The following is a 27157-nucleotide window of genomic DNA, read 5'->3' on the forward strand; positions in this document are numbered from 1 at the left end:
GAGAGAGAGAGAGAGAGAGAGAGAGAGAGAGAGAGAGAGAGAGAGAGAGAGAGAGAGAGAGAGAGAGAGAGAGAGAGAGAGAGAGAGAGAGAGACAGTATGTTACAGTATGTATGTTGTCTACCTCACTTGCTTTGGCAATGTTAACACATGTTTCCCATGCCAATAAAGCCCTTGCATTGAATTGAATTGAATTGACAGAAAGAGAGAGAGAGAGAGAGAGACAGAGGGAGAGAGAGACAGAGAGAGAGAGAGAGAGAAAGAGAGAGAGAGAGAGAGTGGTATGATCCTGTTTTATGTAATATGTCAAGATTCAGATCTTTGCCATACTATTATAGTAGGGTACAGTATGTGTTAGGATAAATACAGATTGCATCAAGGTCAGTTGATTACATGTGATGCCAATCTGCCTATCGATACATTATTATGCCACTACATTTTCCTGCATTTTATAATTTATATCCACTGCTCCAACTTGAAACAATTCTACGATGCTACAGTGTTACATTCATTATCTTTCAAAACGGTGTTGCATTTATTCACCTGCTCAAGCTCTTCTCTCCAGGCATTCCCCTGTCTTTAGGATCTGATGCCTGCTGGTCGGCATTCCCCTGTCTTTAGGATCTGATGCCTGCTGGTCGGCATTCCCCTGTCTTTAGGATCTGATGCCTGCAGCTCGGCATTCCCCTGTCTTTAGGATCTGATGCCTGCTGGTCGCCATTCCTCTGTCTTTAGGATCTGATGCCTGCTGGTCGGCATTCTCCTGTCTTTAGGATCTGATGCCTGCTGGTCGGCATTCCCCTGTCTTTAGGATCTGATGCCTGCTGGTCGGCATTCTCCTGTCTTTAGGATCTGATGCCTGCTGGTCGGCATTCTCCTGTCTTTAGGATCTGATGCCTGCTGGTCGGCATTCCCCTGTCTTTAGGATCTGATGCCTGCTGGTCGGCATTCCCCTGTCTTTAGGATCTGATGCCTGCTGGTCGGCATTCCCCTGTCTTTAGGATCTGATGCCTGCTGGTCGGCATTCCCCTGTCTTTAGGATCTGATGCCTGCAGCTCGGCATTCCCCTGGCTTGAGGATCTGATGCCTGCTGCTCGGCATTCCCCTGTCTTTAGGATCTGATGCCTGCTGGTCGGCATTCCCCTGTCTTTAGGATCTGATCCCTGCAGCTCGGCATTCCCCTGTCTTTAGGATCTGATGCCTGCTGGTCGGCATTCCTCTGTCTTTAGGATCTGATGCCTGCTGGTCGGCATTCTCCTGTCTTTAGGATCTGATGCCTGCTGGTCGGCATTCCCCTTTCTTTAGGATCTGATGCCTGCTGGTCGGCATTCTCCTGTCTTTAGGATCTGATGCCTGCTGGTCGGCATTCTCCTGTCTTTAGGATCTGATGCCTGCTGGTCGGCATTCCCCTGTCTTTAGGATCTGATGCCTGCTGGTCGGCATTCTCCTGTCTTTAGGATCTGATGCCTGCTGGTCGGCATTCTCCTGTCTTTAGGATCTGATGCCTGCTGGTCGGCATTCTCCTGTCTTTAGGATCTGATGCCTGCTGGTCGGCATTCCCCTGTCTTTAGGATCTGATGCCTGCTGGTCGGCATTCCCCTGTCTTTAGGATCTGATGCCTGCTGGTCGACATTCCCCTGTCTTTAGGATCTGATGCCTGCAGCTCGGCATTCCCCTGGCTTGAGGATCTGATGCCTGCTGCTCGGCATTCCCCTGTCTTTAGGATCTGATGCCTGCTGGTCGGCATTCCCCTGTCTTTAGGATCTGATGCCTGCAGCTCGGCATTCCCCTGTCTTTAGGATCTGATGCCTGCTGGTTGGCATTCCCCTGTCTTTAGGATCTGATGCCTGCAGCTCGGCATTCCCCTTGCTTCATTTAATACACATCCATGACAAAGTGTTTTTGTTCTGTTTTCACCAGCACCTGAACACACATGAAAATACATGAACACATATGAACATACATGAACATACATGAACACACATGAATATACATGAACACACATGAACACACATGAACACACATGAACACACATGAACACACATGAACACACATGAATATACATGAACACACATGAACACACATGAACACACATGAACACACATGAATATACATGAACACACATGAACACACATGAACACACATGAATATACATGAACACACATGAACACACATGAACACACATGAATATACATGAACACACATGAACACACATGAACACACATGAACACACATGAACACACATGAACACACATGAACACACATGAACACACATGAACACACATGAACACACATGAACACACATGAACAACATGAACACATGCAACACACATGAACACACATGAACACACATGAACACACATGAACACACATGAACACACATGAACACACATGAACACACATGAACACACATGAACACACATGAACACACATGAACACACATGAACACACATGAACACACATGAACACACATGAACATGAAAACATGAGCACACATGAACACACATGAACACACATGAATATACATGAACACACATGAACACACATGAACACACATGAACACACATGAACACACATGAACACACATGAACACACATGAACACACATGAACACACATGAACACACATGAAACACATGAATATACATGAACACACATGAACACACACATGAACACACATGAACACACATGAACACACATGAATAACATGAACACACATGAACACACATGAACACACATGAACACACATGAACACACATGAACACACATGAGCACACATGAACACACATGAACACACATGAACACACATGAACACACATGAACAAACATGAGCACACATGAACAAACATGAGCACACATGAACACACATGAACACACATGAACACACATGAACACACATGAACAAACATGAGCACACATGAACACACATGAACACACATGAACACACATGAACACACATGAACACACATGAACACACATGAACACACATGAACACACATGAACACACATGAACAAACATGAGCACACATGAACACACATGAACACACATGAATATACATGAACACACATGAACACACATGAACACACATGAACACACATGAACACACATGAATATACATGAACACACATGAACACACATGAACACACATGAACACACATGAACACACATGAACACACATGAACACACATGAACACACATGAACACACATGAACACACGAACACACATGAACACACATGAACACACATGAGCATACGTTAAGACATATACAGTAAATATCACCCCCCCCATTACAACAAGCACAATCACACAGTACACACGTGAAGGAGCTGTTTGGCTTGGTTCTCATGTACCAGTTGCGTCTCTATATAGTATAGTTCAGTATGCATGCTGTGCTCCTTACTAGCCCCCCAGAGGGACATGTGCTGCTGCACTGGTGACTACTCTTTGCCATGGTGGCTTTGTCTTCGTAACGTCTGTTTGAAGAAGAGGACCGAGGTGCGGCGTGGTACGTGTTCGTGATTTTTAATCAAACGGAACACTAGAACAAAAAAATAACAACGCGGAACAAACGAAACAGTTCTGTCTGGTGTAGAAACACGCAAAACAGACAATAACCACCCACAGGACACAGGTGGGGAAAGGCTACCTAAGTATGGTTCTCAATCAGAGACAACGACAGACAGCTGCCTCTGATTGAGAACCACACACAGCTGGCCAAACACACAGAAATAGAAAACATAGAACACAAAAACACAGAATGCCCACCCCAACTCACACCCTGACCAAGCCAAAATAGAGACATAAAAAGGATCTCTAAGGTCGGGACGTGACAGACTTGTTCCCCATGCAGCTGAGTGCATACTCATATACATACACACATATACATCCTGATTGGCTGCCATAACGGTTAAAACTACAACATTTAAACCCCCAAATAGATGTTTTCTCTGTGAGACTAATCTATATAAATAAAAGGTTAGATTAATATATTTTTAGACGTAATTCAACATAGTTATACCACTTCAGCGTTGAGTCTCAACCTATAGTCTTCTGATGTACCTTAGTGTTGCTGCAAATATCAATAGATCAAATGTATTTATCAAGCTATTTTTATTCATGTGTTTATCAGCAGTTGTCACAAAGTACTTATACATTGTGGAAATTAAAATGTTCTTGTCAGGATTCATATCATACCTTAATATCATATCGTAATATCATACCTTAATATCATACCTTAATATCATACCTTAATATCATACCTTAATATCATACCTTAATATCATACCTTAATATCATACCTTAATATCATACCTTAATATCATACCTTAATAATACCTTAATATCATATCGTAATATCATACCTTAATATCATACCTTAATATCATACCTTAATATACATTCATTCTATCATCGGCTGATGCAAATCTGACTCAAAAAGTGAAAGTGCAGAGTCCACCCATCTCAGTTAGGTGTCCTTATGAGAACAGTGTGTCTAATTTATCAGGTAATATTCTCCTCAATCTGTGAAAGAAACAACTAATCATCATAGAGATTAGATGACATATTAATAGATTAGTCAGTGGGGAAGATCATTTGGAGATAATTTTGCTGTAAATGTACCATTTTACAGAAATGTGATCTTCATGATGGATGCTCTGATTAAAAAAAAAAGACAGGACTGTAGCACATAACAAGACAACAGCAGGAAGGGACAGGACTGTAGCACATAACAAGACAACAGCAGGAAGGGACAAGACTGTAGCACATAACAAGACAACAGCAGGAAGGGACAGGACTGTAGCACATAACAAGACAACAGCAGGAAGGGACAAGACTGTAGCACATAACAAGACAACAGCAGGAAGGGACAGGACTGTAGCACATAACAAGACAACAGCAGGAAGGGACAAGACTGTAGCACATAACAAGACAACAGCAGGAAGGGACAGGACTGTAGCACAGAGCAGCACATAACAAGACAACAGCAGGAAGGGACAGGACAGTAGCACATAACAAGACAACAGCAGGAAGAGACAGGACTGTAGCACATAACAAGACAACAGCAGGAAGGGACAGGACTGTAGCACATAACAAGACAACAGCAGGAAGGGACAGGACTGTAGCACATAACAAGACAACAGCAGGAAGGGACAGGACTGTAGCACATAACAAGACAACAGCAGGAAGGGACAGGACTGTAGCACATAACAAGACAACAGCAGGAAGGGACAGGACTGTAGCACATAACAAGACAACAGCAGGAAGGGACAGGACAGTAGCACATAACAAGACAACAGCAGGAAGAGACAGGACTGTAGCACATAACAAGACAACAGCAGGAATGGACAGGACTGCACATAACAAGACAACAGCAGGAAGGGACAGAGCAGCACATAACAAGACAACAGCAGGAAGAGACAGGACTGTAGCACATAACAAGACAACAGCAGGAAGGGACAGGACTGTAGCACATAACAAGACAACAGCAGGAAGGGACAGGACTGTAGCACATAACAAGACAACAGCAGGAAGGGACAGGACAGTAGCACATAACAAGACAACAGCAGGAAGGGACAGGACTGTAGCACATAACAAGACAACAGCAGGAAGAGACAGGACTGTAGCACAGAGCAGCACATAACAAGACAACAGCAGGAAGGGACAGGACTGTAGCACATAACAAGACAACAGCAGGAAGGGACAGGACTGTAGCACATAACAAGACAACAGCAGGAAGAGACAGGACTGTAGCACAGAGCAGCACATAACAAGACAACAGCAGGAAGGGACAGGACTGTAGCACATAACAAGACAACAGCAGGAATGGACAGGACTGTAGCACATAACAAGACAACAGCAGGAAGGGACAGGACTGTAGCACATAACAAGACAACAGCAGGAAGGGACAGGACTGTAGCACATAACAAGACAACAGCAGGAAGGGACAGGACTGTAGCACATAACAAGACAACAGCAGGAAGGGACAGGACTGTAGCACATAACAAGACAACAGCAGGAAGGGACAGGACTGTAGCACATAACAAGACAACAGCAGGAAGGGACAGGACAGTAGCACATAACAAGACAACAGCAGGAAGGGACAGGACTGTAGCACATAACAAGACAACAGCAGGAAGAGACAGGACTGTAGCACAGAGCAGCACATAACAAGACAACAGCAGGAAGGGACAGGACTGTAGCACATAACAAGACAACAGCAGGAAGGGACAGGACTGTAGCACATAACAAGACAACAGCAGGAAGAGACAGGACTGTAGCACATAACAAGACAACAGCAGGAAGGGACAGGACAGTAGCACATAACAAGACAACAGCAGGAAGGGACAGGACTGTAGCACATAACAAGACAACAGCAGGAAGAGACAGGACTGTAGCACATAACAAGACAACAGCAGGAAGGGACAGGACAGTAGCACATAACAAGACAACAGCAGGAAGAGACAGGACTGTAGCACATAACAAGACAACAGCAGGAAGAGACAGGACTGTAGCACATAACAAGACAACAGCAGGAATGGACAGGACTGTAGCACAGAGCAGCACATAACAAGACAACAACAGGAAGGGACAGGACTGTAGCACATAACAAGACAACAACAGGAAGGGACAGGACTGTAGCACATAACAAGACAACAGCAGGAAGGGACAGGACTGTAGCACATAACAAGACAACAGCAGGAAGGGACAGGACTGGGTCATAAAACTGCTACAGGTGAGGGGGGGGGCAGAGAACAGAGAAAGGATGGATGATATAAACTACAACAAATCAGATTGTATTTGTCACATTGCGCCGAATACAACAGGTACAGTGAAATACTGAATACAACAGGTACAGTGAAATACTGAATACAACAGGTACAGTGAAATACTGAATACAACAGGGACAGGGTACAGTGAAATACTGAATACAACAGGTACAGTGAAATACTGAATACAACAGGTACAGTGAAATACTGAATACAACACAAACAGTGAAATACTGAATACAACAGGTACAGTGAAATACTGAATACAACAGGTACAGTGAAATACTGAATACAACAGGTACAGTGAAATACTGAATACAACAGGTACAGTGAAATACTGAATACAACAGGTACAGTGAAATACTGAATACAACAGGTACAGTGAAATACTGAATACAACAGGTACAGTGAAATACTGAATACATCAGGTACAGTGAAATACTGAATACAACAGGTACAGTGAAATACTAAATACAACAGGTACAGTGAAATACTGAATACAACAGGTACAGTGAAATACTGAATACAACAGGTACAGTGAAATACTGAATACAACAGGTACAGTGAAATACTGAATACAACAGGTACAGTGAAATACTGAATACAACAGGTAGAACTTACAGTGAAATTCATACTTACAAGCCCTTAAACAAAAATGCAGTTTTAAGAAAACATACTTTAAAAATATATAATTATATACCGTGGGGCAAAAAAAGTATTTAGTCAGCCACCATTTGTGCAAGTTCTCCCACTTAAAAAGATGAGAGAGGCCTGTAATTGTCATCATAGGTACACTTCAACTTTTCACTGGTCTATCAAAATCAAGTCAAATGTTATTGATCACATACACATATTTAGCATTGAGTTGTTGTGGGTGTAGTGAAAAGCTTGTGCTCCAACAGTGCAGTAATATCAATTCAGAACAATACACATATTTAAAAGTAAAATCATGAAATTAATAATTGTAGAAATATTAAGATGAACAATAGTATGTACAGTATATATATATATGTATATATATATATGTATGTGTGATGGGATGTATAGACATTATGGACAGTATGTGGATACAATATATAGTATATCTGAAGAATAGAATAGTATATGTACAGCAATAGTTAAATAGGATGAACTTGACTAGAATACAGCATATACATATGAAGTGGGTAAAACAGTATGTAAGCATTACCAAAGTGACCATTGTTCCATTATTAAAGTGACCAGTGTTACATTATTAAAGTGACCAGTGTTACATTATTAAAGCGACCAGTGTTCCTTGTCTATGTACATAGGGCAGCAGTTGGAATGGGACCGCATGGGTGTTATATAACTCGTACAGAACAGTGAGATCTATCATCATCAGACAGCAGGAGTCTATGACACAGAAGGGGGTAAACTTATGATTAATAGCAATGTTCTGAAGATGTATGGGTAGTTCTTTTTATGAAGTGTTCTGTTGGAATGCTTTCTCAGCAGTTTTAGAGAGAGAGAGAGAGCGAGAGAGAGAGAGAGAGAGAGAGAGAGAGAGAGAGAGAGAGAGAGAGAGAGAGAGAGAGAGAGAGAGAGAGAGAGAGAGAGAGAGAGAGAGAGAGAGAGAGAGAGAGAGAGAGAGAGAGAGAGAGAGAGAGAGAGAGAGAAACAGAGAGAGCGAGAGAGAGAGAAGAGAGAGAGAGAGAGAGAGAGAGAGAGAGAGAGAGAGAGAGAGAGAGAGAGAGAGAGAGAGAGAGAGAGAGAGAGAGAGAGAGAGAGAGAGAGAGAGAGAGAGAGAGAGAGAGAGAGAGAGAGAGAGAGAGAGAGAGAGAGAGCCAGAGAGAGAGAGAGAGAGAGAGAGAGAGAGAGAGAGAGAGAGAGAGAGAGAACAGAGAGAGAGAGAGAGAGAAACAGAGAGAGAGAGAGAGAGAGAGAGAGAGAGAGAGAGAGAGAGAGAGAGAGAGAGAGAGAGAGAAACAGAGAGAGAGAGAGAGAGAGAGAGAGAGAGAGAGAGAGAGAGAGAGAGAGAGTGCTAGTTAATTGGAGGAGTCAGCAAGTCAGGAGGAGCAACAACAAGGGCCTGTACCAGGGAGCTGTCACATCCGTCTCCCAAATGGAGCTTACTGTAGGTGCCTTGCCGGGAGACACTGAGTGTCCCAAATGGTAGGCTAATTCCTTTGGAGTGCACTACTTTTAGGGCTCTGATCTAAAGTAATGCACGTATCATTTAGCTCTACTTCTGATTTGTACGTTGTATTTCTTTTATAAAATGGACATTGAAGTCTTCAAGGTTAGTGGCTTGCAGCAGGCTGGGATTTATGCTCTGAGAAAGTAGTGTAGGGAAGCTAAGACTGGGTTCAGTCTTTCGTGTTTCTCATTGTGGTCGCAGGCAAAATGGCAAAGGGGTCCAGAAGGCAAGCCATGGTTAAAATACGACTTCACATTCAAGACAATACTCTGAAGGCTATATCTACATCCTTAGACTGGTATTACATGTTATATTGCATTCAGAATGATAGAACATCTATGATTAAAAAGTACTTAACGGTATAACCTTATCCCATCTATCAGTTTATCCTATCTATGAGCTTATCCTATATATCATCTTATCCTATATATCAGTTTATCCTATCTATCAATGTATCCTGTCTATCAGCTTATCCTGTCTATCAATTTATCCTATGTATCAGCTTATCCTATATATCATCTTATGCTATCTATCAGCTTATCCTGTCTATCAGTTTATCCTGTCTATCAATGTATCCTGTCTATCAGCTTATCCTGTCTATCAGCTTATCCTATTTATCAGTTTATCATGTATATTAGCTTATCCTATCTATCAGCTTATCCCGTCTATCAGCTTATCCCGTCTATCAGCTTATCCTGTCTATCAGCTTATCCTATCCATCAGTTTATCCTGTCTATCAGTTTATCCTATCTGTCAACTTATCCTATATATCAATGTATCCTATCTGTCAGTTTATTCTACCTATCAGTTTATCCTATCTATGATCTATCAGTTTATCATGTCTATTAGCTTATCCTATCTATCAGCTTATCATGTATATTAGCTTATCCTATCTATCAGTTTATCCTGTCTATCAGCTTATCCTGTCTATCAGCTTATCCTGTCTATCATCTTATGCTATCTATCAGCTTATCCTGTCTATCAATTTATCCTATGTATCAGCTTATCCTATATATCATCTTATGCTATCTATCAGCTTATCCTGTCTATCAGTTTATCCTGTCTATCATCTTATCCTATGTATCAGCTTATCCTATATATCATCTTATGCTATCTATCAGCTTATCCTGTCTATCAGCTTATCCTGTCTATCATCTTATGCTATGTATCAGCTAATCCTATCTATCATCTTATCCTATCTATCAGCTTATCCTGTCTATCAGCATATGCTATCTATCAGCTTATCCTATCTATCATCGTATCCTATCTATCATCTTATCCTATCTATCAGCTTATCCTGTCTATCAGCTTATCCTGTCTATCATCTTATCCTATCTATCAGTTTATCCTGTCTATCAGCTAATCCTATCTATCAGCTTATCCTGTTTATCAGCTTATCCTATCTATCAGCTTATCCTATCTATCAGCTTATCCTATCTATCAGCTTATCCTGTCTATCAGCTTATCCTATCTATCAGCTTATCCTGTTTATCAGCTTATCCTATCTATCAGCTTATCCTATCTATCAGCTTATCCTGTCTATCAGCTTATCCTATCTATCAGCTTATCCTGTTTATCAGCTTATCCTATCTTTCAATTTATCCTATCTGTCAACTCATCCCATCTATCAATGTATCCTATCTATCAGCTTTTCCTATCTGTCAGTTTATTCTACCTATCAGCTTATCCTAGCTATGATCTATTAGTTTATCCTATCTATCCGTTTATCAGGTCTATTAGCTTATCCTATCTATCAGCTTATCATGTCTATTAGCTTATCCTATCTGTCAGCTTATCATGTCTATTAGCTTATCCTATCTGTCAGCTTATCATGTCTATTAGCTTATCCTATCTGTCAGCTTATCCTGTCTATCAGCGTATCCTATGTATCAGCTTATCCTGTCTATCAGCGTATCCTGTCTATCAGCTTATCCTATCTATCAGCTTATCCTGTCTATCAGCTTATCCTGTCTATCAGTTTATCCTGTCTATCAGCTTATCCTGTCTATCAACTTATCCTGTCTATTAGCTTATTCCGTCTATCAGCTTATCCTGTCTATCAGCTTATCCTGTCTATCAGTTTATCCTGTCTATCAGCTTATCCTATCTATCAGCTTATCCTGTCTATTAGCTTATCCTGTCTATCAGCTTATCCTGTCTATCAGTTTATCCTGTCTATCAGCTTATCCTGTCTATCAGCTTATCCTATCTATCAGCTTATCCTATGTATCAGCTTATCCTGTCTATCAGCGTATCCTGTCTATCAGCTTATCCTATCTATCAGCTTATCCTGTCTATCAGCTTATCCTGTCTATCAGCTTATCCTGTCTATCAGCTTATCCTGTCTATCAGCTTATCCTATCTATCAGCTTATCCTGTCTATTAGCTTATCCTGTCTATCAGCTTATCCTATCTATCAGTTTATCATGTATATCAGTTTATCCTATCTATCAGTTTATCCTATCTATCAGTTTATCCTATCTTTCAATTTATCCTATCTGTCAACTCATCCCATCTATCAATGTATCCTATCTATCAGCTTTTCCTATCTGTCAGTTTATTCTACCTATCAGCTTATCCTAGCTATGATCTATTAGTTTATCCTATCTATCAGTTTATCAGGTCTATTAGCTTATCCTATCTGTCAACTTATCATGTCTATTAGCTTATCCTATCTGTCAGCTTATCATGTCTATTAGCTTATCCTATCTGTCAGCTTATCATGTCTATTAGCTTATCCTATCTGTCAGCTTATCATGTCTATTAGCTTATCCTATCTGTCAGCTTATCATGTCTATTAGCTTATCCTATCTGTCAGCTTATCATGTCTATTAGCTTATCCTATCTGTCAGCGTATCATGTCTATTAGCTTATCCTATCTGTCAGCTTATCATGTCTATTAGCTTATCCTATCTATCAGCTTATCATGTATATTAGCTTGTCCTATCTATGCAGACCAATGTTCCAGATGTGTATGCTAGCCTAGGCCTTGCTCCAGCAGGTGACACTGTATCTGCGCTGAATCGTGGTGCCTTGGCCCTGACAGCACCTCTCTGCTCCACACTCCCATTAAAGTACTTGTGATAATCATCCCTGATAAGGGCTGCTTCCCAAAGGCACCCTATTCCCTATATTGGCCCTGGTCAAAAGTAGTGTACTATGTAGGGAATAGGGTGACATTTGAGATAAAATGAGAGGAGGCAGGAAGCAGAATCCAGGCCAGTCCTTTCCCCTCGACTCTCTGCTTCCTTCATCCACGGCCCATCCACCACTATGAACTGAAGGATTCCTATTGGCCGAAGACAAACCATAAATCAACCCTTCCAAAGTAATAGATGTTGATCAGCACCACTTCCAGATATCAATTGTTATAGAACTTGTGGCCAATGAGGGGGAGAGGGAGAAATGGAGGAGAGGGAGGGGGGTGGTTTAGGTAGCACGCGCTCCAGCTGGTGTATCTCACTGATCATCCCTAAAGCCAACACCTCATTTGGCCGCCTTTCGTTCCAGTTCTCTGCTGCCTGTGACTGGAACGAATTGCAACTCTCTTTCTTTTCTACTGTGTTATTGACTTGTTCATTGTTTACTCCATGTGTAACTCTGTGTTGTCTGTTCACACTGCTATGCTTTATCTTGGCCAGGTCGCAGTTGCAAATGAGAACTTGTTCTCAACTAGCCTACCTGGTTAAATAAAGGTGTTCTCAACTAGCCTACCTGGTTAAATAAAGGTGTTCTCAACTAGCCTACCTGGTTAAATAAAGGTGTTCTCAACTAGCCTACCTGGTTAAATAAAGGTGTTCTCAACTAGCCTACCTGGTTAAATAAAGGTGTTCTCAACTAGCCTACCTGGTTAAATAAAGGTGTTCTCAACTAGCCTACCTGGTTAAATAAATGTGTTCTCAACTAGCCTACCTGGTTAAATAAAGGTGAAATAAAAATAAATAAAAATAAAAGGTACTCTGTGAGTGTGACATGCCCAGCATCAAGGCTATGTTGGCAGGATGTTCAGTGAAGCATCAAAAAGAAAGAGCTTCCTGTCTCTCTGCGGTCGTACATCTTCCACAAGCCTGCGGTAATTCCCCCCTCCCGCCTTCTGTCTCCCTCTCTCCGTGTCTTCCCCTTCTTCCTTTCTCTCCCCTGCAGAATGACTCGTGGGGTAAGCAGTACTCGTACGCACTCTTCAAGGCCATGAGTCACATGCTGTGTATCGGGTACGGCGCCCGGGCTCCCGTCAGCATGTCCGACCTGTGGATCACCATGCTCAGTATGATCGTGGGCGCCACCTGCTACGCCATGTTCGTGGGTCACGCCACCGCTCTCATCCAATCACTGGACTCCTCCCGCAGGCAGTACCAAGAGAAGGTACGTAGTTCAGACTGTTATGTAACGTAATACAATTATATAATGTCATGTGTTTTTATTATTATCCTTATGTTTTAATTATCAATCGACTCAATATTTTGGTACACCTGTTTTGGTTCACCATCACTGTTTTGTTGTCCTCATTTTCGTCATAATGTAAGTGGAGTATTATCTTCAAAGCTTTTATATTTTATCTAAACGGATAATGCTTATTTCTCCCAGGTAGATTAGGCCTCTGCTATCTAGGCCTGTGTTTTAGGGGTTGTATAAAGCACTCACAAATTATATACCCCCCCCCCCCCCCCCCCCCGCTCACTGGCTCTGAAAGAGGATTTCCAAAAGCCCCCACGGATCCCAAACAACCCCTGGGGTGAAGAGGTTCCCAGACAGAACGACATGTTTGGGATGTTCTGGATAGACGTGTACTATGACTGTATCCTATATGACACCCTATTTTCTACATAATGCATCTCTGGTCTAAAGTAGTGCACTATGCTGGGAAGAGGGTGCCATTTGGGGCGCAATCCATCACTGTTTGGGTGCTTTTAGGGAACACTTTGAGGGGAGGTTCTGTAATCTAGATCAGCCCCTGGATATTGTCGGGAACTGGAACACACTGTCGTACGCATCGATCCAGAGCATCCCGAACATGCTCAATGGTTGACAATGTCTGGTGAGTATGCAGGCCATGAAAAACTGGGAAATGTTCAGCTTTCAGGAATTGTATACAGATCCTTGCAACATGGGGCTGTGCTGAAACACGACTTGAAGGCGACGGATGAATGGCATGACAATGGGCCTCAGGATCTCGTCACGGTATCCCTGTGCATTCAAATTGTCCTCAATAAAATGAAACTGTGAACTGTGTTCGTTGTTTGTAGCTTATGCCTGTCCCATGCCATAACCCCACCGCCACCATGGGGCACTCTGTTCACAACGTTGACATCGGCAAACAGCTTCCCCACACAACACCGTACACGTGATCTGCAGTTGAGAGGTCGGCTGGACGCACTGCCAAATTCTCGAAAACGAGAGTTGGAGGTGGCTTATGGTAGAGAAATTAACATTAAATCATCTGGCAACAGCTCTGGTGGACATTCCTGCAGTCAGCATGCCAATTGCACGCTCCCTCAAAACTTCGGACATCTGTGGCATTGTGTCGTGTGACAAAACTGCACATTTTACAGTGGCCTTTTAGTGTCCCCAGCACAAGGTGCATCTGTGTAATGATCATGCTGTTTAATCATCAGCTTCTTGATATGCCACACCTGTCAGGTGGATGGATTATTTTGGCGTATTTTATTTCAGATCTTGAAACATAGGACCAGCACTTATATTTTTGTTTGGTATATTATATATATAATCACTGTACCTATTCATTTGTCCTCCTGACCATCATGGTGAGATAATTACTACCTATATTTATCTGTCCTGAATCTGATCCTTAGATAGATTAGTTGGCGATCTATGACTTTAGCCGTAATAATCTGTGCCAGCTCTGACCCTTGGATAGGTTTGTTAGTAGGCTCCCCTACTAGTGACCTAACCAACCATAATAATATTTTCTAGAGCTAACCTTCCGGTAGATTGATAACTGTGGCATAAGTAGCAGGTAGCCTAGTGGTTAGAGCGTTGGGCCACTAACCGAATGTTTGCAGGATTGAAATCTGTCGTGCTGCTCCTGAGCAAGGCAGGTAACCGACTGTTCCCCGGGTGCCGAAGACGTGGATGACAGTTACGGCAGCCCCCCCCCCCCCCCTCACCTCTCTGATTCAGAGGGGTTGGGTTAAATGTGGAATACACATTTCAGTTGAAGGCATTCAGTTGTACCACTGACAAGGTATCCCCCTTTCCCTCTCTATGACTGTAGCCATTATAACCTGTACTGATTCTGCCCCTCGGGTACCTCTTCTCACCTTAGGTAAAGAAACAAAGTCATGAACTGTAGGCTCACCTCTATTCCATCAGTTCCCTTATCTTCGCTACCTTATTGTTTCTCTGGGTTGTATTTTATGGTTTTATATTATAAATCCTACAGACATTTTCATTCTGATTAATAACCAATTGATCAGTTGACTAATAGGTTTGATATGGGTTTTCCCACCATAAATTACACAGGTGAACATGTTTCATTTTTCAACAGTAAAATACTGTCGGGAATTTATAAATGCATCAATCAATTCGCTGAAAAGTAGTGTGATTGGACCCTGATGAAAAATGGAAGGTCTAATGAGCTGCCCCATACACTCAAGCTGGATTGAACACACACACACACACACACACACACACACACACACACACACACACACACACACACACACACACACACACACACACACACACACACACACACACACACACACACACACACACACACACACACACACACACACACACACATCAATTACCCTGTCCAGTTTAGCCTGTCTGCCTGCCTGCCTGACTATTGTTCATTATCACTTGAAGACACCTCGTTGCTAGGCAGAGCAGAGTCACCTTGGACGTGACAATGACGAGGCAAAGACAAATTGACAAAGCAGTTTTTTAGAATTTACATCCACCTCCTAAAAGCATCAGCCGTTATCGTTTATTGAAATATGATGTCAGTCTGACCTTGCTAGATTATAAATCCCATGGTCAATAACAGATAGACAAGTTATTAAAGACAGACAGACACACACACACACACACACAAAACAATTACCCCGTCGGGGTTAGCCTGTCTGCCTGCCTGCGTGACTGCTACAGCCTTATCACCTGAGGACACCTCGTTGCTAGGCAGAGCAGAGTCAAAAAGACATTGGTTTCATCCCAGATTGTATCCATAAAGTTAACTTCTTTTGACCAGGGTCCATCGGGCTGTAAAGGGAATACTGTGCCAAATGGGATTGAAATGGGTTTGGTTTTGTTCATTAATTAGTGCTGGGCCATATAGCCTAACAATCATATCTCGATTCACAATATATATACTGTACATATATATATATATTATGTAGAGAGAGAGAGAAGTATAAGCTTTGTTACACAATTAAAGGTCATATAGACTGCATTTCAAACAGTCAGAAATAATCTAATGAATTCAGGGTGTTTGTGAAATTATATCTAGGCTAAATATAAGCCTTCCACAACGATAAGACCCACTAATAATTTAATAATTTAATCAAAACAGTTTAAACTGCTTTTTTTTGCAATAACCACTGACCTGGCTTCCAAGTGTTTCTATGAAAATGCCTTTTTTGATACAAATGGGGAGGGGCTTGGTGTCAGGGGGAGGGGCTTGTTGTCAGGGGAGGGGCTAGGTGTCAGGTGGATAGCCTTGGTTTCAGGGGGAGGGGCTTGGTGTCAGGGGGAGGGGCTAGGTGTCAGGTGGAGAGCCTTGGTGTCAGGGGGAGAGGCTTGGTGTCAAGGGGAGGGGCTTGGTGTCAGGGGGAGGGGCTTGGTGTTAGGGGAGGGGCTTGGTGTCAGGGGGGGGGCTTGGTGTCAGGGGGAAGGGCTAGGTGTCAGGTGGAGAGCCTTGGTTTCAGGGGAGGGGCCTGGTGTCAGGGGGAGGGGCTAGGTGTCACAGGGAGAGGCTTGGTGTCAGGGGGAGTGGCTAGGTGTCAGGGGGAGGGGCTAGTTGTCAGGTGGAGAGCCTTGGTTTCAGGGGGAGGGGCTTGGTGTTAGGGAGAGGGGCTAGGCATCATGGGGAGGGGATAGGTGTCAGGGGGAGGAGCTTGGTGTCCGGGGGGTGGGGCTAGGTATCAGGGGGAGGGGCACACAACACAGATGGCGTAAAGGAGACGAGACCAGAAAGACATGAACGATCATAAAAAAATGATCAAAACTTGATTCTTGTGATACAGGCCGACCATAGGAAATGTTCATATACAACACAGAATATATCACTTCCATTGTCCATAGAACACATCTAACCATGTGAAGATCACACAATGACGATCACTTTGCAGACAGAGTTCAGTGTGTCAAATCGGAGGGCATGCTGTCCGGTCCTCTGGCAGTCTCTATGGGGGTGCCACAGGGTTCAATTCTCGGGCCGACTCTTTTCTCTGTATATATCAATGATGTTGCTCTTGCTGCGGGCGATTCCCTGATCCACCTCTACGCAGACGACACCATTCTATATACTTTCGGCCCGTCATTGGACACTATGCTATCTAACCTCCAAACGAGCTTCAATGCCATACAACACTCCTTCCGTGGCCTCCAACTGCTCTTAAACGCTAGTAAAACCAAATGCATGCTTTTCAACCGATCGCTGCCTGCACCCGCATGCCCGACTAGCATCACCACCCTGGATGGTTCCGACCTTGAATATGTGGACATCTATAAGTACCTAGGTGTCTGGCTAGACTGCAAACTCTCCTTCCAGACTCATATCAAACATCTCCAATCAAAATCAAATCAAGAGTCGGCTTTCTAATCCGCAACAAAGCCTCCTTCACTCCTAGTAAAACTGACTATCCCGATGTCATCTACAAAATGGCTTCCAACACTCTACTCAGCAAACTGGATGCAGTCTATCACAGTGACTAAAGCACCTTATACCACCCACCACTGCGACTTGTATGCTCTAGTCGGCTGGCCCTCGCTACATATTCGTCGCCAGACCCACTGGCAGGTCATGTCATCTACAAAATGGCTTCCAACACTCTACTCAGCAAACTGGATGCAGTCTATCACAGTGCCATCCGACCTTTTTTTGTCACTAAAGCACCTTATACCACCCACCACTGCGCAAACTTGTATGCTCTAGTCGGCTGGCCCTCGCTACATATTCGTCGCATAAAAAGTGTTGTTTAAAGTTTGCGACTGGCTCCAGGTCATCTACAAGTCCATGCTAGGTATCTCTGAATGCAATGTTGACCTAAATGACTAATGCTGATAAATACAATCTGTGTGTAGTCAGTTCACTGAAGTCACGCATCATGGCAACACCCATCCGTTTAAAGCGATTTGGATACAAAAAGATTTCCCGCTTTAAACTCCAGCAGGAAATGTATCTCATTGATCATCCCTAAAGCCAACACTCTGGATGAACTCATCTTTGGGACACTCTGTCCATAGGACAACAATCAGTCGTATATTGCACAAATCTGGCCTTTATTGGCAAGAAGAAAGCCATTTCAGTACTCTGCTGCCTGTGACTGGAGCGCATCACCCTGAACACACCATGCCCACTGTCAAACATGGTGGTGGCAGCATCATGGTTTGGGCCTGCTTTTCTTCAGAAGGGACAGGGAAGATGGTTAAAATTGATGGGAAGATGGATGGAGACATTCTTTATCTGCAAAAGACCCTCACCAACAATGATCCAAAACAAACAAAATCTACAATGGAATGGTTCAAAAATAAACATATCCAGGTGTTAGTGCAAGTCAAAGTCCAGACCTGAATTCAAATCGAAAAGTGGAAAGAATTGCTGTTCACAAATGCTCTCAATCCCCTTGAACAAGGAGGAATTTGCGCAAAACCTACCCCAAGCGACTTACAGCTTTGCCACATTTCAGGCTTCAAACATAAATAAATATAAAACTGTAGTTTTATTTTTTGTTTGAAGAATCAACAACAAGTGGGACACAATCATGAAGTGGAACAACATTTATTGGATATTTCAAACATTTATTCCAGTTTAACAAATCATTGAAAAACTGTTTTTTCTACTGTGTTAAAATTGTTTACTTCATGGTAACTCTGTGTTGTCTGTTCACAAATCTTTTATCCAGATCACAGAGCCACTGTCTCTGTAAGAACATTATTAATGATCTAGAATAGCCACACCGGTCGGTCTCACGGCCACACCGGTCGGTCTCACGACCACACCGGTCGGTCTCACGGCCACACCGGTCGGTCTCACGACCACACCGGGTCGGTCTCACGGCCACACCGGTCGGTCTCACGACCACACCGGTCGGTCTCACGACCACACCGGGTCGGTCTCACGGCCACACCGGTCAGTCTCACGGCCACAGCCCTACTCAGATCAGAGATCCAGAGCCACTGTCTCAAGGGCTTTTCACACTGATGAGCCGAACTGAGCCAAACCAAACAGTAAGGAGCTCTCCTGGTTACACATCCACCACAGTAGTGGGTGGGAATGCACAGCCATCTATGGGCCAGTATGAACTGATAATGCTGCTTCTTACAGCATGGTACTGTAGGATGATAGCCTTGTGTGGATGTTCTGCATCACAGTGCAGAGAAGGAGAACAGTAGAAGAAATGGCTATGGAAGGTTTCATCCTCTGGTCGTTTTCTCCTCTGCCTGCAGTGCCCCAGCTGGGGGGTGAAGTAGGGCAAGAGGCCTGCACTGAAATGCCCTGATGCTGGGAAACTCTACATGGCCCTGACAGAGGAAGAAACACGCTGCAGCTGGAACACAGTGGTTTCATAAGACAGATGCATACTGTACATAGAACCGGATTTAACTATATTACAACAGATGTGATAATACCCATTTATCCATAGATAGGTGTACAGTATAATACTCCATTTCATTCTGTGCATCTAACCTCTTATGAAATGCTGTGTTTTCTGTAATGGAACCTTCCTTCTCTGTCTGGAAGGATATAATCAGTAATTGTATTGTCCATACATGATTCTCTGTAATATAATATAGCTAACTTAATGGTTTTTTTATTAGGATATATTGCACCAAGCAGTAAATATCATTTTAATGAGGACAATACCTGTAAATATGTATAGAGAATCAAATGCAACTTTATAAATATTATTAACATTATAACATTATAACAATATTATAACTATTGACTCTCAAACAATTTCTCCAGCTTTTATTGTCTCTTAAGATACTTCTAGGATCATTAAGTTTGCAACAGCCTTCTGCTGAAGTGATGGTTTCTAAAAGGGCTGAGAACACGGCAGCATCTTGATGGTGAAAAGGGTATATTTACCTATTTACCTCAGAGAACATTGGGTATTCACAGGAGCACAAAATGTATTAACGTTCCAAACGTTCTGAGAATGTATTAATGTTCCAAACGTTCTGAGAATGTATTAATGTTCCAAACGTTCTGAGAATGTATTAATGTTCCAAACGTTCTGAGAATGTATTAATGTTCCAAACGTTCTGAGAATGTATAAATGTTCCAAACGTTCTGAGAATGTATTAATGTTCCAAACGTTCTGAGAATGTATTAATGTTCCAAACGTTCTGAGAATGTATAAATGTTCCAAACATTCTGAGAATGTATTCATGTTCCAAACGTTCTGAGAATGTATTAATGTTCCAAACGTTCTGAGAATGTATTAATGTTCCAAACGTTCTGAGAATGTATTAATGTTCCAAACGTTCTGAGAATGTATAAATGTTCCAAACGTTCTGAGAATGTATTAATGTTCCAAACGTTCTGAGAATGTATTAATGTTCCCGGGAACCTGGGATGGATTAAGCTTCCTCCTCTGTCCTCAAAGACATTCTGTACCTTGCATGTAATGAGCAAGGCAAGAGTACATACTGTCTTTCTTTCAGCAGCGAGCACAAAGCATATTCATTCCTATGTTGGGAATGTGACTCGTCATGATGATGCATTGCAGATTTGAAATTATTCACAGTAAACACGCGTAGAGGCCTCATAAACAGTAACACATTATTTTTGAAGGCTACCAACATAACGATGTCATGAACACATTTATAAGCAAGATAGATTATTCATAAATGCTTATGACATGAGTCAGATGGAATACATAACTTCTCTAACCAGACATGACCAAACCACACCTCAACATATCTCACACGCAGAGTCACAGAGAGTCCAAACCACACCTCAACATATCTCACACGCTGTCACAGAGAGTCCAAACCACACCTCAACATATCTCACACGCTGTCACAGAGAGTCCAAACCACACCTCAACATATCTCACACGCTGTCACAGAGAGTCCAAACCACACCTCAACATATCTCAACACGCTGTCACAGAGAGTCCAAACCACACCTCAATACACCTCAACACGCAGTCACAGAGAGTCCAAACCACACCTCAATACACCTCAACACGCAGTCACAGAGAGTCCAAACCACACCTCAACACGCTGTCACAGAGAGTCCAAACCACACCTCAACACACCTCAACACGCAGTCACAGAGTCCAAACCACACCTCAACACACCTCAACACGCTGTCACAGAGAGTCCAAACCACACCTCAACACACCTCAACACGCTGTCACAGAGAGTCCAAACCACACCTCAACACGCTGAGTCACAAAGAGTCCCGTTCTAAATGTCTCAGACTTGACTGTGTACATAGAATAAATCCATTCACCTCAAAACAAAACCTAATCCCTCATCATCTCGCCGCGGCTGTGGAGAATCAATGTGAAACCACCGTTTTTTTTTTGCACAAAATCTGCGTCGTGATGTTACTGTGTATGCTGCTTCCTGAGGCTACCGTTAGTTTCTGTTCACGCCTCATGCTGACACCCTTACCTGAGGTTGTGTGTGTGTGTGTGTGTGTGTGTGTGTGTGTGTGTGTGTGTGTGTGTGTGTGTGTGTGTGTGTGTGTGTGTGTGTGTGTGTGTGTGTGTGTGTGTGTGTGTGTGTGTGTGTGTGTGTGTGTGTGTGTGTGTGTGTGTGTGTGTCAGAGCAGCTATCTCCTGATTTAAATAGATGAGCTGCTGAAGGACCCCTCTCTCTCTCTCTCTCTCTCTCTCTCTCTCTCTCTCTCTCTCTCTCTCTCTCTCTCTCTCTCTCTCTCTCTCTCTGTCTCTCTCTCCCTCTCTGTCTCTCTCTCTCTCTCTCTCTCTCTCTCTCTCTCTCTCTCTGTCTCTCTCTCCCTCTCTGTCTCTCTCTCTCTCTCTCTCTCTCTCTGTCTCTCTCTCCCTCTCTGTCTCTCTCTCTCTCTCTCTCTCTCTCTCTCTCTCTCTCTCTCTCTCTCTCTCTCTCTCTCTCTCTCTCTGTCTCTCTCTCTCTCTCTCTCTCTCTCTCTCTCTCTCTCTCTCTCTCTCTCTCTCTCTCTCTCTCTCTGTCTCTCTCTCTCTCTCTCTCTGTCTCTCTCTCTCTCCCTCTCTGTCTCTCTCTCTCTCTCTCTCTCTCTCTCTCTCTCTCTCTCTCTCTCTCTCTCTCTCTCTCTCTCTCTCTCTCTCTCTCTCCCTCTCTGTCTCGCTCTCTCTCTCTCTCTCTCTCTCTCTCTCTCTCTCTCTCTCTCTCTCTCTCTCTCTCTCTCTCTCTCTGTCAGTCTGCGCTCTCTCTAACTCCCTGTAGACAATGCCCCAATCTCTATTTGCATACATCATTGGCCTAATAGAGGTCTGTTGTGTCCGTGTGTGATGTTAATTTGGCCGGGAGTCAATACCTACAAGCCTGTAGTACCTTGACTTTTACAGCCGTGTGTAATTATATCACCTAATGCTTTGATTAGGCTATTTACTTTCTTAAGCTATGCTTTCCATGACATCGGACTATTGGAGAGAATTGGAAAATGGAAAGAGTCCTGTCTGGTCTGTGTCAGTTCATGCATATATGATGAAAGCTAAAGTGTAGCATTGCAGTTTATCTGCAGGAGAGCAGGTTTCTCCTACCTATTCTAGGTAAAATCTCAAATGCCACCTATTCCCTATATAGTGTACTACTATTGACCAGAGTCTCCCTATGAGCCCTGGTTAAAAGTAGTGAACTATATAGGGAATAGGGTGGCATTTGTAATGCAGCATTGGCCTTCTCGACGGTACAGCAGGGAGGGTTACATGAGGGTTGGTGTGAAGAGTGACTCAGCTGTTTTTTTCCACCTAATTTCCTCATTCTGATGCACAGTCAGTATCCCTCCCCTGGGCGCATCACAGCCAACGGTGATGAGAGAGACTGACTCCAGATCAGATGTTGAGACATATTAATGACTCCACTTGAGACCACAGACAGCATCCTGATGAGAGAGACTGACTCCAGATCAGATGTTGAGACATATTAATGACTCCACTTGAGACCACAGACAGCATCCTGATGAGAGAGACTGATTCCAGATCAGATGTTGAGACATATTAATGACTCCACTTGAGACCACAGACAGCATCCTGATGAGAGAGACTGACTCCAGATCAGATGTTGAGACATATTAATGACTCCACTTGAGACCACAGACAGCATCCTGATGAGAGAGACTGACTCCAAATCAGATGCTGTGACAGATTAATGACTCCATTAGGGCACAGCACCCTGTAGAGAGAATGACTCCAGACCAGTGTAGTGACACAGGCCCCAGAAGACCTCTGCCTTATGACAACCACAGTCAAGAAACGCGGCGCTACTGAATTATCCATGCAATGTCTTGAGTACATGCATTTGATTGCTTTCTGTTCTCCTCTGTTTAATGTTTCATATTGAAATGACATGATTTCAGATGATAATGTGGTCTCCCCGAGACCTATTCAGTCACTGATATGGGTGTATTCATTCTCTCTGGTTTACGTGAGGTCATGGGTAACCTATATTGAGAGAGATGAGAGCGATTATCTTCACTGTGTGAGCTGATCAGAACGGCAGCAGCCTCGCTCTGAAGGGCCTCAGGCTGAACTCGTTCCTCCTTCGACCACCTGATACTTCCATACTCAATCCATACTATCACCCCACTGTGTCTGTGTGTGTGTTGTCGTTGTGAATGTTGTGTCTGTGTGTGTTGTTGTTGTGAATGTTGTGTCTGTGTGTGTTGTTGTTGTGAATGTTGTGAATGTTGTGTCTGTGTGTGTGTTGTTATGAATGTTGTGTATGTTGTGTATGTTGTGTCTGTGTGTGTTGTTGTTGTGAATGTTGTGAATGTTGTGTCTGTGTGTGTTGTTGTTGTGAATGTTGTGAATGTTATGAATGTGTGTGTTGTTGTTGTGAATGTTGTGAATGTTGTGTCTGTGTGTGTTGTTGTTGTGAATGTTGTGAATGTGTGTGTTGTTGTTGTGAATGTTCAGTATGTTGTGAATGTTATGAATGTTGTGAATGTTCAGTATGTTGTGAATGTTATGAATGTTATGAATGTTGTGAATGTTCAGTATGTTATGAATGTTCAGTATGTTATGAATGTTCAGTATGTTGTTGTTGTTGTGAATGTTCAGTAGGTTGTGAATGTTCAGTATGTTGTGAATGTTATGAATGTTATGAATGTTATGAATGTTCAGTATGTTATGTTGTTATGAATGTTGTGAATGTTCAGTATGTTGTGAATGTTCAGTATGTTGTGAATGTTCAGGATGTTGTTGAATGTTATGAATGTTCAGTATGTTGTGAATGTTCAGTATGTTGTGAATGTTATGAATGTTATGAATGTTCAGTATGTTATGAATGTTCAGTATGTTATGAATGTTCAGTATGAATGTTATGAATGTTATGAATGTTCAGTATGTTGTGAATGTTTAATGTTCAGTATGTTGTTAATGTTCAGTAGGTTATTAATGTTCAGTATGTTGTTAATGTTCAGTATGTTGTGAATGTTATGAATGTTGTTGTTGTGAATGTTCAGTATGTTATTAATGTTCAGTATGTTGTTAATGTTCAGTATGTTGTTAATGTTCAGTATGTTGTGAATGTTCAGGATGTTGTGAATGTCCTTGGTTCCTATTACAACATACCATATTGCCTGTAATGTTTGCTAAACCCTTCCTTTGAGTGTTATTTTACCTCCAATTGCTTTCGGGCGCTATGTTTTTGAAGTCAACGTGACAGCCTTTGTTTTGTCGGATATTTTCTATTTTTTGTTAATTTGGTTTGTTGACATGATCGCTTCTCTCCATCTTTACAGTATAAACAAGTGGAGCAGTACATGTCGTTCCACAAGCTCCCCGCAGACATGCGGCAGAAGATCCATGATTACTATGAGCATCGTTATCAGGGCAAGATCTTTGACGAGGACAATATCCTGAGTGAGCTCAACGATCCGCTCAAAGAGGTAAGGAGGATGACGCCTGGTGTTGTCTATTCTATTTCACTCTTCAGTGTCCCAAATTGGCACCCTATTACCTAAATAGTGTACTGCTTTTGACCAGAGCCATATGGGACCCCGGTCAAAAGTAGTGCACTCTAAAGGGAATAGGGTGCCATTTGGGACACTACGGCTTTGTATAAATGGCCGTTTGTCACAGGGTTTCATGCTAATCAAATCAAATCGTATTAGTCACATGCTCCAAATACTTCAGGTGTAGACCTTACAGTGAAATGCTTACTGACGAGCCCCTAACCAACAATGCAGTTTAGGTTAAAAAGATGAATAACAAATATGAATAACAAATAAAAGTAACAAGTAATTAATTCTGCAACAGAGGAAGGCAACCTTTCTTAATATATAATCTCTACGCATCTCTAATTGCTTAAACATGGAGCGCTGAGTTGTTTTATCACTAATTAATGTTCTTTTACATTTATGATATACCAGTATTTATACTTTATATATCATACTGGTCTATTGACTGGGTGAATTTATCAACAATGGATGATTATTGAAAAGGGTGTCTGTAAAACATGTCTCATGTGCTTTATTACAAATGTAATAGACACACTGCACAAATTGATTCACTACAGCTGGTGGAACACAAGCTAAACAGATAAATTAATTTAATTGGCGTGAAGACAGTCAGTTGCTCAAGCACGCAATACACAGGTGTGAAACAAGAGAGATCAGGAAGTGAGATGACAATTTCATCTGATTAGTGTTTAGACCCATTAAGACGTCAACCCAACCAATAGACAGACACATGAGGTGTTCCCAGAGCTTTGACAATAGAGAGGCCGTTAAGACGTCAACCCAGCCAATAGACAGACACATGAGGTGTTCCCAGGCTGCATCAATTTACAAGTGTACAATATAGGCCTACATGGAACATGATGTCACATCAGATACAGCCAGACAGTCACAGTAAAATAAAAGAAGGCAAGATAAGTTTACGTTTCTTAAATTCAGTGACCAATTTATAAGGCTCTCTTTGTTCTTTGTGTCAACCCTCTACCTGCTTCATAGTTGGCTGCCCTCTCTGTATGAGCAGATAAGGGCTCTCATGTAGCCTAATGATGCAGAGATGGGGGATTGGAGAGGAGGAGAGAGGTGGAAATGAGGGATAGAGGAGGGAGGAGAGGGGACAGAGGGAGAAGAGAAGAGGAGGGATGTAATTGCCTATGTCTCTCATGTAACCCCATTAAGTCACCAACCAGAATGAGACATATTGGAGCACAGTATTGCCTGGTCCAGCACAGAAAAGGGTAGATCTGCACAGTATTGTAGATCACAGCACAGGAAACCATATATCTACACAGAACATTAGAGCACATGGCAGCATTAACACAGTAGAGCACATGGCAGCATTAACACAGTAGAGCACATGGCAGCATTTACACAGTAGAGCACAAGCATAGGTCTGTACAGCACAGTAAAGCGAAGCCCAGATAACCCAGTCTTGCCCACAATACTGAGAACAAGACAGATCCACAGAGCACTGAACTGGACAGGAATGCATATCTCATCCCATCCCAGGAGAGCAGAGCATAGTACAGCTCAGCTCAGCGGCAGCGTTGCCTAGTGGTTAGAGCGTTGGACTAGTAACCGGAAGGTTGCGAGTTCAAACCCCCGAGCTGACAAGGTACAAATCTGTTGTTCTGCCCCTGAACAGGCAGTTAACCCACTGTTCCCAGGCCGTCATTGAAAATAAGAATCTGTTCTTAACTGACTTGCCTGGTTAAATAAAGGTAAAATAAAAATTAAAATAGGTTAATCTCAGCTCAGCTGGGTTTATCTCAGCTCAGCTCATGTCAGCTCAGGTAAATTCAGCTCAGCTTGGTTAATCACATCTCAGGTCAGCTAGGTTCATCCCAGCTCAGCTGGGTTCATCTCAGCTCAGCTAGGCTCATCTCAGCTCAGTTAAATTAATCTCAGCTCAGCTCAG

The 27157-nt window shown here is 42.7% G+C and overlaps 1 protein-coding gene across 2 annotated transcripts in view; it reads left to right on the plus strand.

Moving 5' to 3' along the window:
* The window catches only part of LOC124000345 (potassium/sodium hyperpolarization-activated cyclic nucleotide-gated channel 1), a 219378-nt gene that overhangs the window by 153518 nt on the left and 38703 nt on the right, over positions 1-27157 (plus strand). For both annotated transcript variants that reach the window (XR_006832577.1, XM_046306639.1), the window contains exons 4-5: positions 13068-13286; positions 25027-25173. Coding sequence is in view for 1 of the 2 variants with exons in the window: in XM_046306639.1 (XP_046162595.1) it covers positions 13068-13286; positions 25027-25173 (366 nt within the window). In the remaining variant the exon portion in view is untranslated. The remainder of the gene's footprint in view (positions 1-13067; positions 13287-25026; positions 25174-27157) is intronic.

This window comes from Oncorhynchus gorbuscha, linkage group LG16 (assembly GCF_021184085.1).
Source record: "Oncorhynchus gorbuscha isolate QuinsamMale2020 ecotype Even-year linkage group LG16, OgorEven_v1.0, whole genome shotgun sequence".
Taxonomy (NCBI): domain Eukaryota; kingdom Metazoa; phylum Chordata; class Actinopteri; order Salmoniformes; family Salmonidae; genus Oncorhynchus; species Oncorhynchus gorbuscha.